Below are 15,845 nucleotides of genomic sequence, written 5' to 3'. Positions count from 1 at the left end.
CTGATTTGACATATGCTACAGACTGTTTTTCTTTGCTTTTTATCAATACTGTTCCTCTGGCAAGTGCATAGGCATTATTCCAGGTTGTTATTCCTGTACACTGCTCTCTAAGCTCCAAGCATGCTATTTTTGCAGAAATCAAATCTGTGTGGACTTGAGACATAGAACCTTTTGGTGATAAAAGCACCTTTCCTTTATGTTCTTGATATCGCTCAGCAACTACAACAGAAAAAGGAATCCATTTATTAATACAAACAGAAAATATTATTCTTTAAGTTTCCACCTTTGCACCAAGTTTAATTCTCAATACAAAAACAGCAATCATAAATGAAATTCTATTTCTATACTGCATGGCAGACAAGTTCAAGCTTGGGGGTGTTATATCATTCTTCTTCAGAACTTTAAAAAATGGAATACTGAGTTTTTCCCAGGAGAATAAATCAGTCAAAAATAAAAGAAGGCAAATAGTCTACTTTTATATAATTATAACTGCATTATCAGTTAAATTAGAACCAATGAAATGATGCATTATTGTATTTTATTTCCTGAATTTAAAGGCTACTAATGTCTTGGAAAAAGTTGGATCTCTAGTATATTTTCAGCTGTGTTTACACAATAAAATTACAGTATATTATGGGATAATCACAGCCTGAAAATTTGAAAGAACACTGAAGACATGAGCTACTAATCACATTAATTTTAAAAATTTAATTATTGTAAATAAAAATCTTCAACTAATTATGCTATTACAGAAAACAATTAAACTAAAAATTTAAAATGACAATATAGCAATAGCACTTAGACTTATATACCGTTTATAGTGCTCTACAGCCCTCTCTAAGCGGTTTACAGAGTCAGCTTATTGCCCACAACAATCTGGTCCTCATTTTACCCACCTCGGAAGGATGGAAGGCTGAATGAAACTTGAGCCTAGTGAGATTCAATCTGCCAAATTGCAGGTAGCTGGCTGCAGCAGAAGTAGCTTGCAGTACTGCACTCTAACCACTGCATCTTCTGAATTTGCAGATAGCCCGAGGTGCACTGCTGTATCGTTATATTTACTAGAATGTGTTCTAAGTTCATCTAAGTATGTATTAAATTCATACATTTAGTAATAACTTTCCAAAAGGTAGAGCAAGTAAGGTTTAATGGATGAGCCAAACATGACTGAAGTATCATCCTAGTCTAGTAATGAAGAAGAAATTGTGAAGGAAGTTGTTCCAACAGAGCTAAAAATATACTGTAATTAAGCAAGTCAAATAAGAACAAAAGTCAGAATGAGGTACATTAATATGATTTTATAGGACTTGAGAAGTATGCTTAATAACAACTAATAGAATTGTCTTCTCAAGTTTCAGAGGTTACCCAGACTGCTATCAAAGGGCATGACGTTACTACCTGTAGGAGAAATGAGCTGAATTTTGGAAGAGTTAATTAAATCAGAGTAAATCTGGCTGATGTACAGAATAAAAGAAATAGTTTAAGAATTAGAGGAATTAGAGAAGATTAATTCTCTAATTAATTAATACTGAAACTGGATATTTCAATTTCTCATCTTTCAAATAAGAATGTAGACTTTTCCCATAAAATATTTATTCTTAGGTTTGGCTTGGATGCATATACCAAGGAATATAATAATAAAATATTTAAATGCTTGGGTGTGAATGTGGAAACCTCATGTGCCAAAATGAAAAATCACGACAAAGTTAAAGTTTCAATTTTTTTGAAGTAATCTGGCCATATTGTAGAGAAGAAAATCCTTCAAGTCTCTGACAAAAGAATATAGTTTAAATGAGGGGTCCATTTCAAATGAATTTTATTTCAACCACAAGGGAAACTAACTATTAATCTTAATCCTAACAGAGATTTAGAAACCAAATAATATTTTCATTAAATTCTGATTGAGAAAAAGGTATACTTTAAAGAATAAATATAATTTTATAAAAACAAGATAAGTTGAGGGTTCATTTGGCATTTGAGACTTATGAGATGGTTATAAAATAGATGCTTAAACATGTTTCATATTCATTGAGAAAGAACACAAAATGCAAAGAATGGTAGTGTAGTATATAGAAATTAATATAAAAACAAGATTGCTGGGAAGAGGGAACTAAGAATTCAACATAATATTTCCTTAAGTAAACGATTTAACTAAATACATTAGGATGGAATTGGGAGAAACATGGCATCATGATAAAATATAGTAAAATATACTATCAAGAGTTTTAAAAGTCAAAATTAATAGGATTTTTCATATTTTTCTTAGAATACAAACCATAATTTAATATTTAAAATATATTGGTAGAGTTCAAATCCTTCCAACTATCTAGGAATTAATATTACAAAAATTAAGAAGTTATTTAATAATAACTTTACTCCAGTGAGGAAGACTTTTTTAAAAAACAAGGGATATTTAAAGACACTAGGTTTAATTGCAACAGTTAAAACAAAATCTTCCATTTTTTTTACTTCAATTTCTTCTAGAATAAGTACCAGATAAAATATTAATGCTAAGGCAAAGATAATGGGAAATTTCTTTTTTTCCATAATAAAAAATTAAAACTTTCCAGAGGGAATACGTATCAACCCAGAAACAGAGTAGATGAGGCATATCTTTCTAAAATTATATCATAAAGCAGCATGTTGGGTCAAGAGCCAGGTTTTGACCACCATTCTAAAAGCTCCCATGGTTGGGAACAATGGTATGTTGGGGATAAAAAGAGATCTGTCCAAAGATCATTCCACTATGTAAAAAAGATGTAGTTGAATTATAAATAGACTGCCATTTGTTGGCTACCATGGCTTCAATTTAAATCCTTTTTGAATAAGATATATGCAAATGAGTCAGCATTTTGTTGTCTAATAGCTTTTGAAAAATCAATAATCAAACTAATTACAGGAACAATCTCAAAATTAATAGACTATTATTCAAATTGGATTTATTGGACCCATCTAGATTTTGAAATACAAATTTAAAAGGGGAGGGGAGAGACAGAATTAGGAAAATGAATAGAGATGAAGTGCCAAAGAACATATAAATCTGGTTTCCACATGATCAGATTTCATGCAAAGTTCCAGTGGAAGTTGGCATGTTGATGTTCAATTAAAATACAAATATTGCATAATTACTTATCAAAAATTGGAAAACCTGCAATTATAAGGGACTTTTTTCATATGTGTCCAGAGTTGAAAAAAAGTTGCACCTTTCTGAAGAAAATATTTGAAGAATTCAGAATGATAATTAAACAAAAAATATTTCTGTAGTCCAGCAATGGCCTTATGCACATGTGGGAGATAACTTTAAATTAATCAAAAGGAAAGTTATTATATTTATATTCCTAGCTGCTAATTGAGCAATTACTCAAAAATAGGAATGTATAAAATATTTATCACTGGGCAGTTGGCATAATTCCTTGCTCTTCTTGAAAATTCACTAACAAAATCCATATATTAAATTTACAGAGCCCATTTTTACTGAAATATTGTATGTTAAAATGAACAATAACAGCTAATTTTGATAAAATGGATGGTTTTTGGAAACTGTTACTAAATTTTTGTAATATACTGTTTTTGGATACTGTCTTGTACTGTTGTTTCTTTCCTGTCTTACAAAAGATTAAAAGTGAATCATAATTTTTCTTAAGAAAATAATAGCAGGGCTTTAAACTAGGAAGCCCCTCTTTTAGGGTAAAGAATAAATAGTTGCTGCATGAATTGGACTGAATGCAAAAGTGAGTAATGTATGAAAGATGTTTGTTTATATAGAAGACTAAAACTAAATTATAAAACATATAATAGTCAAAAAAGGTGCTTCCAGTCCTCCCCTTTGAAGTTTTGCTATCACAGACTAACATGACTTTCCTCCTACAAAATACATCTACGAAAGATGAGTGAACAGACTGAGATGAAAGGGGAGACTGAAAAAAGAAATGGTTGGGTGGATTTGATGAGAAGTAAACAGTAACACGTTTAAACCAAAAGACAATATATAAATCAAAAACGCAGTGAACATGATAGAAGCAAGTATGGTTTGCAAAGGTAGGAAGATAGACAGTTAAATAGTAAATGATGTAGATGTAAAATAAATGTAGCTATATTTTCTTTCCTTTCTCATGCTTTAATTTCTATGGCCTACTATTTCTTACTTCTTCTATATTTTAATTTTGTTTACCTTGGGGGGGGGGGAAACAGCATGAAGTAGGCATATATAGAAGTTTTAGAAGGTTACGGAGAATACTCTATAATACTGTATACTTGATATTTGATTCCATATATAATTCTTAATTAAATGGCTGCTATATCCACTTTGTGTAGCCTACATATTTACTAAATTTTCAATTATTTTGGTGTTCAAAGTTTATTTTACATGCGCCATTACAAACAACTGTTCTTATCTACTGCTCTCATTTCTCACTGCAGAATCTGCACATTCTCATTGTTTTATAATTTAGTCTGCTTTATTTCCTTTATTTCCTCTCCAGTTATACTATTAGTTCATCAGATCAAATTTAACAGAGCTGAAGTTCAAAACAATTCTTTTCCACCAATAATTTAACACCCTAGAGATTAGATAAAAACTTACTTGCAGATCGTTGACAGATCCAGTGGGCTTTCATATCACAATTGACAGCAACCAAGCTGTGTTTGGAAACTTTCACACAAGTATTTGGCTGAACTGGGTTTGATGGTTGAAACCTTTCCAATTAAACAGAAATTAAACAAAAGAGAAACCAAATTGCTCTCTCTTGGAAATTAGTCATACAGAGAATGTAACCAACTTTTTTCTTTAAGGTACCTGTAACACTAGTTCAAAATCCAGCCATTTGGGCAGCCTAATTTATTTTGGCTCTTTCAAAGCCATGTAACTCAGAAACAAAAAAAATGTTCTTGATGAGGAAATCTTTATTATGTGGCTATTTTTATTTTTAATAAATAATTAAAATATTTTGAAATTGCTTACCAATACATACAGATGAGATATTTCTGCATATTTTTAGTTTTCTCTTTCTTGTTTAAGTTATATCAAGACAATAATCAAAAGACTAGAATACATAAAAGATGTTATATTCATATAAAAAATGTTTCAGTTAAATCAAATAAGACTGCTTTTCAGAGTTAATCTTTACCAAGAACTTGTATTTGCCCGTGTGCCTTCTGACCATGAAAAGCTCTGAGTTTCTTCCAAATTATTCAATCCAATCCAAAAGTTGTCCAAAGGTAAATCTAAAATCCAGTTCTACAAAATAAATAAATATTTAATAAATGTATATTTGAAACATCACAACTACTTTTCCTTTACATCATCTCTCTTTTTTATTTATTTGTTTACTTTATTTTATTAAATGTATTGACCACCCTCTCACCACAAAGTAACTCTGGGTGGTTTGCAACATTAATATGAAGCTTGCATATTAATTTGTACTTGCATATAATCTGAATATATTTGAGGTTGCTAACTGGAATACTTCCAGTATTCCAATGAAATAATATTATTGCTCAGAGAATCTAAATTATTTCTGAGCTCATAAGAGGTCTGATAAAAAATGGTGCCTGGAATTACCTATTCCATTGAGCTGAAATGATAAATTAAGCATATTCATTAGGTTTACCAACACAGTGTTCCATAAACTAGCCAACTGATTTACTGTGATATATAATTCCAACCTGTATTTTAAGATTGCAATATATACTATTAAAGTCATGTTATCATGGCCTTACCAGTTCCTGTGTTATAAAACCATCGAAGCCAGGTCCAGTTATGATCTCATAGGACAGAAATTTTGTAAGGCATAAATTGCCAATATTAAACCTGATCTTCAATTTTGGAAAGCCAGGGAAAATAACAGTTTATAGTTCCCCTCTCTCTCTGATAATGGCAATCAGACCCTCTGTTGCTATACATTGATGGTTCAGAATAAAGTTCAGAATACGCAAACATGAGGCCTGGAAGTATTTCATCTTTCTCCTCATTCTGAAGATCTATAATGGTACCTCATAACTATCAACTTGAAAGAGATGTCTTTCAAGACAGGGAGAACTACTCCTACTCAAAGGTGAACTCATCACTATATGGATACACCACACTTCCAGCTCAGCCAAGGGATATGGAGTTAAGCTGTCAATACCTGTACTAACAATTCTGAGAACCATATCCATATATTGGAGATGCATAACATGAAAACCCTTCCAGATAATAAGCCAAGACCTTGGTTCAATATGATTTATCCAGCTGGAGTCCAACTTGGAGCAGATCTGAGTAATTTTATCAGACAAGTGCCTAGTATAATCCTTTCATCAGTCATTGGGATGTTTCTGTTGATTTATGTCACTCCAAAAATGCAAAAAGAATGAAAAAAATAACTATATTTTATCATACATATCATCATAATATAGTCCTCTTTCTCCAGTGACAATCTAGGCTAGGGGTTTCTTTTCCTGTTTTATTACCCAGAGTTATATTGTAATGTAAAACAAGGACCCCCAGGATCAGAGTGGGGGTACAGCCCTTTTACGAGCATTCTGATCCAGGCTACTGTCACCAACGTATTTCAAATAGTGACTAAGATGTATCAAAGCCTCAGAAAAATCCCTCCAAAAACAAACCATTATCATTTTGCATGCATATAAAAGACACTGTTAAAGAAATAAAAACTAAATAAATATTTTTGCTATAGAAGTCCCAAATATTCCATGCTTGAACCAGAACAGCTACTTTGGTGTAGCTTATATTTGGACCAAAATACATATGTTTTGTCTGGTCCCAGACTCAAGACACTTAAGTTCTAGATAGAAATGTATTAGAAACAGAAATGCGGGGGGGGGAATCAAGGTTATTTTGCACATTTGGGCTGAGGTATAGATATTGGCAACATCAGAAAGTGAGAACTCAGTAGATTCACTACAGCTGTTACATTCTCATGCCATCCTTGAATTCAAGAATGTATAAGCAATCACCCCATTTCCTCTCCCCTCATTGCACCATGCTCTGCTTATTTTCCCTTATGGCTGCCAAGGAATTCAAGCACAGTAAATCTAGCCAGCCTGCTTGCCTGCAATACCCTGAGGATCAGATGTATCAGATGGATACACCATACTTGAATTCAAGGACAGCAATGTCTAGCAACAGCCCAGAAGAGGTAGGGAAAAGAAAGTACTAGGAAGATCAACTGATGAGCAAAAGATGAAACCAGCCAGTCTACTCTGACAAAGCCAGACATATACGTTCTGTTGAAGCCCAAGCCAAAAGCAAGATGGGTGGCAAACAAATTTAATAAATATTTAAAACATAAATAAAACATTATTACAGAGTGGCGTACGAATAGTATTTTTTCAACTTACTTTTTCCTGAACGCTGTTAAGTGTCACTAACTCTGTAGATGTATATCTCTTGCAAAACTTCAATGCTTCTGTCCAACTCCCCTCCTGATTTTCTTCTAGACAATAACAAGTCCCATTCCAATAGTGCCAGCATGAAGCATTTGGACAAGTCAGTCTAAATCTGGCTTTAAGTAAGAAAATAAAGATACAGAAACTTGTATAATTACTACCGTATATTTTATCTAAACTGAAAATCTCTTGCATTTCTACAATCTTTATTCCCCTGAAAACTAGCATTCTTTAAAATTCACCGAGACTAGAAGACTTTGCATTTGGTTTTCTTGTTCCTAAATGATTTTAAAGAGAGACAGTTTGTGTAATGGTTAAAGCATCAGACTAGAAACTGGGAGACCAAATTTTCTAATCCCACCTTAGCCACAAAGCCAGCTGAGAGACTGTGGATCCTTCATTCTCTCTTAGACTCAGAAGCAATAGCAATAGCAAACCATTTCTCAAACCCTGCCAAGAAAACTGCAGGGACTAATGAAGACATTGCCAGGAGTCAACACTGATTCAATGGATAGGAGATAGCTCCCTACTTGTAAATAACAGCAATGGAATAATTGTATCACATTTCATTTTATATCACAATTGTGCCCTTTCCTGGACTGAGCAACTGAGCAGCATTTCCCATGTCACTCATGCCCTGATCACCTTGTATGTGAACTATGTATTGCAATAAGTTGCATATGGGGCTGCCCTTGAAGACCTTTTAAAAGCTACAGGTGGTCTATAATGCAGCAGTAAGAGCATTTCACAAGAGTCCTCTACTTACAACTGGTCAATACATTTTACATAATGGTTCTGCTGAAAATCAGCACTTCCACTTTTTTAGCAAAACAGTGTCCATAGTGAATCATTTGTTCACTTAACAATTCTGATATTTGCTTAATGACTGCCACAAAAAAACATTGTGAAATCGAGTTGCATTTGTGACTGGTCTGTTTTATGACTATTACGACATATAAGCGCACCAACGTGCCTACCGTCCCTGTCCTATTGTTTCTTTTATTCTTCTTATATGTATCCATGTATTCATAACTATGTTTTTACTTATACCTATTATCTTGTAAGCAATTGAAAAACCAAATAAAATAAAATAAAAATAAAAGTAATGTGTAGGCTTCATTCAGTCATATATGTTGATTACTTGAATGTCAATTTAACACAACTGCTGCATGAGTGAATTTATTATCACTAGGTTTCCAGTGCAATACAATGTGCTGATTATCTCCTACTAAGCTTACAGTATATAAATCCTAGTTACTTTCTTTATTTGATTGCCTCTGCCTAATTTATAAGCTCTTGACAATTGACATGGTCTGAATAGCACCTGTCACAAAAATACCATCACGTGGGAGTTCTGTTGCAGCAACTGCCCACTGGAACAGCATTCCTCCAGAGTTTTAAACATTATTGACCTTTTCTTCATGCAAACTTGAAACCTGGCTTTTTCCAAATATTTTTATCTAGGGCAGGATATATATCTAGTGGAATACTTTTTGTAAACTTATGTTTGTTTGTTCCCCATTATAACTATCTTTTGTTGTTTTTAAACATAATATATTGCATCATTGTTTTTTCATGCTAGCCAGAATCAGTGATGAAATAGCTGGTCCTGGAAATTCAAATAATAAATAAAATTGCATCTAAAACCCATGCAATTTAATTTAGCCATAGCTATTTTTTATGTGTCAGTGGGGAATATGTATAATTAGGTTCCTTGAACACATCTCAATATTTAATACCAGAAGTATCTTGATTCATTTTGATGAAAATTGCAAGTTTGAAAATAATGACCATGGAGTTCCCATCGTTCCCTTTATGCTGGATCTAGGTATACGTGTGCAGAGTAGGCAGAGACAAGATGCCTGTATTCCTTTTCTATACATAACTCTGTTCATCTTGTTCCTATGATTTTGTCTGGAAAATTGTTTGAGAATGCTCAGATAAATATTTTCTTCCTCATTAACACATTTACAACTGAGAAGTCAGAAGACTTATATATCCATATTGTATTTTATAATGTTAAGTTATAGAATGAGGAGACCATTTATTGTACCTGGACAAAAGCAGAGAGCAATCTGCTCTCTGGAAATGCCTTATGGCTGCTCAGTTCCTTTTCTTCTATTTTTAAAAGCCCCTTTTACCATTGTTGCTGAAAACTGGTCACTACAGTCCCTACAGTATATCCATTTTCAAATATATGTGGGGTGCATTTTTAAAAAAATATCTGATTTCTACTCACAACTCAGTTTCAGTGGCAATGAGTGCACTTTTGAGAGACTTGAAAGACCAAGGTAGGGGCAGATCAGCATAGAAAAAAACTTTTATTTATTTATTCTTTAAAAATAAACAAAAAAGAAACAAAATACAAAGTTTTGCTTACATTAATTATAATGAAAATTCATTTTCAAAACAAACTACATATAAAAAGTGCTTAAAATGGTAGTTGAGTTATATAAATGGATTAGAAATTGTAATATACACACTTGGATGTAATTTACATTAAGTAAATATATAAATAGAATTGTAACTGTTAATTGCTATAATGATGTATATATTTTATTGTTATTTTTTCTATCTTTTTTTTTACTTTTTTTAAAGCATATTTGAACATCATGGAGAAAATTTATGTGGACACATAAATAGGAGTCATAAATGACCAGAATGACACATAACTGAGCAATAATCTACTCACAAAAAATAAGCACCGATTATTTTCATTAATTTAAATTTTGAAGCTATTTTAAAGAGTTTTTAAATAATCTATTTCCCCCAAAGTAAAATTGTATTGAATATTGCCATGTAAACATTTATAGGGTTCTTTTGGAGGGGGGAATGTCACTGGGATTCCAGTCAACACCTGACTTAATCCTTCAAATATTAATTACTCCTGTTTTCTTAGAGGTAGATGTTACTCTCTGAGCAAGGCTTCCTTTTGGCAAAGGGACACAGACCCAGCCGGTTGCTCCTTATAGAAGCATCCACAGAACACGAGTTACACTTTCAGGGTGTTTTTACCTTCATTTTCCCAAGTTTCAACCCACTGCATTTGCCACAACCCAATCAAGGCCAACAAAGCCCTCATCCCACCGTTTCCTCAGCGAAAGCCCGAAGCTTCGCCCGGCCTTTCTGACCCGAGAACTGCATCAGCGCGATCGTTTAACTGGCGACCTCTCGCGCGTTAGCCGAGACTGGAGGGGGGAATTTGCGCGTGCCCGACATGTCTGCAAAAGTGGGGTGTTGCGCGTGGCAGCTTGCTGCTCGCCCCGCTTTCTTTTGCAATAATCGACCCACCCCGCCATCGCGTTGCCCTCACGAAGGTCTTCCAAAAATCCTCACCTGATGCTTATTATTCTCTGCTTGAAAAAGCTCCCATCCCTTCCGGTCTATAAGGAGCAAAATGCTCTTATAGGCTGTTCATGAATGATCAAATTGTCAGCATTCTCGACGCTTCAATAAACGACGTATGTCAAATATCTTCGGAAATTCTCAGTCGTCCAGGTCATGGTTGTCCCAAAGGGACTTTTTGTCAAGAGGCAACTGGACTTTCTGGTTTTTCTTTGAAGGTGTGTTGCTTCTCATCCAAGAAACTTCAGCTCTGACTGGATGGTGGGGAATGCAAGGGGTATAAATTCTTCCATTAGCCACTATCCAGTCAGAGTTGAAGAAGCTTCTTTGATGAGAAGCGACAAGACTTCAAAGAAAAATCAGAACGTCCTTAAAAAACACCTTTGGAACATATGTCAAATACTGTGCCCTCATTCCTATTATTTTCCTTTTCAGATGTACTTTCTGTACACACACCCTGCCCATTGTTTAGAATCGTAGTCTTAGGGTTTTATTTAGATTTTAATTTAGTGAAATAGGGTCCACCTTATGATTGCTGATTAAAATGTGCTGCCTATCACATCTGAAAATATAGAGGTCTCTGTTTTGCTCTGTGTTTCCTCAGCAGGGGAAACACAAGGACTTTCCAAGTTCTAGCAAAATAGATAAATAATTTCCACAATATGGTCCTGACCTGTTTTTCTTGCTGGTTGCCTTGGAATACTAATAGTAAAGACTAAACATGTTCTGATTTTTTGTTTCTTTACTTGTAATAAAAGTTATGTTAGCTAGCTTCTTTTTTTGCAAATTAAGTTAAAATAAAGAAGTTTGCAGAAACCACAAAACTGAGTATTAAAGAATAGTTGCAGTCAACAATGTAGCCGCACCAGCTCATTTTAAAAATTCTAATATTGGTATGATTGGGCAACCTAATTGTTCCATTCACAGTTATCTAATTATGTGTAGTTTAGTTTTAATGTGAAATCATTAATATTTTTATTAGCCCATGCTTTGCTTTCAAATTGCTAACCATAAAATCAATTAGCTTTATGGAAAATATATTAACAATAATGAACAAAGACTGAGCCATAATAATAACTAGGCATATGCTTTTCTCTTGAAAAGAAAAAAGTATTCTGATCATAACATACCAAGGATCTCTGCACATTTTGTTTTTTTAGACTGACATTTTCATAGTGAAGCGTAATAAATGCTGATATCAATCCTTTGTCTAATACAGCAATCTGTTATTTTTATGCAAATTGTCAGGAACATCTGCCTTTACTTTCCAGGCAATTTAATAGATTAATAACCTTGATTCTATTTTTTTCATGGAGTATTCTATAGAATATATAATTATTTTCTACATTTATATACAACTGTTATACCAAATGTGCAAGGCAGTTTATATTATATAATTATGACTTACAATCTTACAATTCATAAAGAGCATGAAACAAATAAAAAGGAATAGAACAAAGGCCAAAAAAAAAATAAGCAAATTTCAAATATTGAAATTCAGGTTTATAGAAACAGAGTTAGGAGTTACCATTTAGCCGCTGCATCCAACCTCCTATTTTATGTAAAATCCAAATATAAATAAAAGCATCTATGAAGGTAACTACTGTGTTTGAACATACCTAGGTGAATGGGAGAATATTATGTTTCAGGTTCTACTATCCAACTGATCTTAATATTTGGAAGTTTTTTTTCTAACATTTAACCAGAATCTGCCTTCTCACAACATGAATCCATTATTCTGTGTCCTGCACTCAGGGATGATGGAGAACAGGACTTGATCTTCCTGTGAAGTTCTTTCAGGTATTCGAAAAAATGCTATCACGCTCATCCTCCTGTAATCTTATGTGCTCATATTTTTCTACTATTGTTTTCATTTAGTCATTGTGATGACCCAGGGTGGGATACAAAATAAACACAGTCACAAAAAACAGGTGAAACCCCTTTTATTCCTTCACTTTGCTTCCAAATATTCCAAGCTCCAAATATCCTTGACTGGAGACAAAAAAACTCACACACAAGCAGTTACAAGAAGGAGGAAATGCCGTTTAAATTATAAAGAGTAAAAGACAACACAAACCAGGCAAGATAAAGGCTTGAAGACATCCACAGATATGAAAACACGCACTGGGAAGGATGCCAAACTCAGAGAGGAATAATAAACTAGAGATATTTCCATGCTTTGTTTCCAGCACTCGCCCGTTTGCATGTCCGTCCTCTTATCCAGTTGTCACAGCTGCAGTCCATGAAGAGGATCAAGGCCCTCTCCTCCCCAGTAGACCATATCTCTCCCTTATCCTCTCCTCCCTGCATGCCCTAGGATGGAGAGGGGGTGGGCCTGGGTCCTCCTCTGACTGCCCAGCCAGTCTCTGCCCTTCCCCAGCCTCCTGCACAACCTCCAGAGCCACATTTCCACTCCCTGTTGGCTGTTCCTCCTCTCCCTCAGAGTCAGTCTCCACCAGGGGCTTGACAGTCATTTCCATTGTAGTCATGTAGTCATTTCTGTTGGCTTTCTTTGAACCTGTTCCAGTTAATTGGAATGGTTCTTTTTAATTTTGATGCCTAAACCTGGACATAATTCTCAAGGTGGAGGCTTCACTTCAATACAAAATGATGTGAAATGATACCTTCCTATGTTCCCTATATTTTATTATACTATAAAGGCGTTGGTTGAATTTTTGATACGACATTATCAGGTTCAGTCACTGTGTTTTATTAAGTAAAACCAAGTGAAAGTTAAGTGACTGTATATAATAATAAAATTATGGAGATTTCTGACTTTCCTGGGAATGGATAGTGTGTTGATGCTTGCTGGTTCATTGTGCCAGAAAACATTCCAAATACTGTACATATGGGACATTAGACAAGAAAAGTTCTTATTCTATTACAGGTAGTCCTCAAGGTAGTCCTACACATCAAGTGACCATTCAAAGTTAAAATGGCACTGAAAAAATTAATTCATGACCATTTTTCATATTTACGACTGTTGCAGCATCCCCGTATCATCAAAATTTGGGTGCTGGGAAAGAGACTGCTGCAATATCCTGAGTTCCTTGATCACCTTTTGTGCCTTTCTGACATGCAAAGTCAATGGGGAAGCCAGATTCATTTAACAACCATATTACTAACTTAACAGGTGAGTGATTCACTTAACAACTGTAACTAGAAAGGTCATAAAATGGAGCAAAATTCTCTTCCTCCCTTCTTCACTTCTCCAGTAAACTGTCTATCATTACCCTGAGCCCAGAAAATATAAACTAGCTAATTTGTGTAATTCTTCATATTTGATGCCAAAAAAATGGTTTCGAGCTAAAGAGTACATCAATATAACAACACTCTGCAAATATTTGAAACAGCTGCTGAATCTTTTCATAAATAAGACCTGTGGTGGCCCAGTGGTTAGAATGCAGTATTGCAAGCTAATTCTGCTGACTGCCAGGTTTGGCAGTTTGAATATCAGTGGCTCAAGGTTGACTCAGCCTTCCATCCTTCTAAGGTCAGTAAATGAGGACCAAGATTGTTGTGGGGCACTATTCTGATTCTGTAAACCACTTAGAGAGAGCTGTAAAGCACTGTGAAGCGATGTATAAGTCTAAGTCCTGTTGCTATAATTACAGGGCTACCCACTTCATCTAACCATGGTGATGCAGTGGTTAGAATGTAGTATTGCAGGCTAACTCACTGCTCAGTGCCAGGAGTTCGATTCTAACTAGCGCAAAATGACTCAGCCTTCCATCTTTCCAAGGTCAGTAAAATAAGAACCCAGATTGTTGGAGATAATATGAACTGCTTAGAGAGGGCTGTAAAACACTATGAAGTGATATACTGTATAAGTCTAAGTCCTATTGCTATCTACTGCATGATTTTAGATAAAGACTTTTTCCCCCTGTTTTCAACTGAGTCTGATTCTTAGAGAATGCCTGGACAAAGTCCTTGCAGTTTTCTTGGCAAGGTTTTTAGAAGTGGTTTGCCATTGTCTGCTTCCCAGGGCTGAGAGAAATCTGAGAGAACCCTGGCCCCAGGTCACCCAGATGACTTTGTAGCTCAGGTTGGACTAGAACTCATGATTTCTAGCCTGATGCCTTAATCAGTACGCCAAACTGTCTCTCCAGTTAAAGACATAGCTCCTTTTAAAAGTTGTAGATTGGTGCTATGTTTGAACCCTGCACACTCCAAATTACTTTTTGGAATTTAATTCCAAAACTTGCATAGCTGTACTATCTACAATCTTTACTTAGTCATCTGTTGTAATGATGAGGCAGTCGAGTTGTTTGATCACGAACAACTGAATCATGATGATCTTTATTGGAGTCTAGTCTTGCATTTATACACATTTTTAGTTATCCTCCATCACTGGTTAACTTTGGTTACTGCTTAACTTTGGTTACTGTTTAGCACAGTAATCCATACAATTAATTATCTCTAGTTAAAGTCTAACATATGTTTACTTCCTCTCTCTAATCCTCCTTTAGATTAGTGACTTTGTTTACCTGAGTTGTATTTGCTTGGAAACATTCTTTATCTGAAGTTTGCCATCCGAGATTGGAACATTCCTGCAATTACAACTCTACATATCCTCGTTTTTTATTTTAAATGGAGGATTCAAAGATTTATGAATGTATCGCAATTGTAGAGGGTTAAGAGAGGGGGAAGCGGGACGAAACAATGCAAATAAATTTGGAATACATTGAATAAAAAAACAGGTTGCAATTAGTACAATAAAAGAAAAACTATCTGAGCCAAGACCAATCAGGGAGCTAATTGGTTAGCCACTCAAAAGGTGAGTAATGAGCTTGTCGAGTAGAAGGATCTTCCACGGCAGCGTAACCATGACCCCAGGTGATCAGCGGTGTAGGGCCTTTCCAGGTTGGATCTGGAGCTTGGCGATACTTTACCAAAGGCCTTGCTAAAGATTCAGTAGTTCGAAAATGCAAATTAACAGGTGAGTCTGCAAGAGAATCTAAAAAGGTTAAATAATTCCAAGTATATAATGCTACAGCAATGAGATTTTGAACCTTTCGCAGATGGTAAGGGCCAGACTTAGTTTGTTTCTGAAGCAATGCCTTAAAAGTACGATGAGCTCGCTCAACTATAGCTTGACCCTGAGAGTTGTAAGG

At 34.7% G+C, this 15,845-nt stretch overlaps 1 protein-coding gene across 1 annotated transcript in view; it reads right to left on the bottom strand.

The window, feature by feature from the left end:
* Positions 1 to 10,468, bottom strand: part of LOC113423713 (uncharacterized) — a 152,861-nt gene extending 142,393 nt beyond the window's left edge. The window contains 4 exon segments of the mRNA XM_087954178.1: positions 4,583 to 4,695; positions 5,127 to 5,236; positions 7,339 to 7,502; positions 10,402 to 10,468. Of these exon segments, the coding sequence (XP_087810304.1) occupies positions 4,583 to 4,695; positions 5,127 to 5,236; positions 7,339 to 7,502; positions 10,402 to 10,468 (454 nt within the window).
* Between the last annotated feature and the right edge of the window lie 5,377 nt (positions 10,469 to 15,845).

The sequence above is a fragment of the Notechis scutatus genome, chromosome 2, assembly GCF_049901735.1.
Source record: "Notechis scutatus isolate UNSWTSFEM ecotype Mainland chromosome 2, rNotScu1.2, whole genome shotgun sequence".
Lineage (NCBI taxonomy): Eukaryota > Metazoa > Chordata > Lepidosauria > Squamata > Elapidae > Notechis > Notechis scutatus.
Note: the sequence above shows the minus strand (reverse complement) of the source record. Positions and strands in the feature narration are given on the sequence as shown.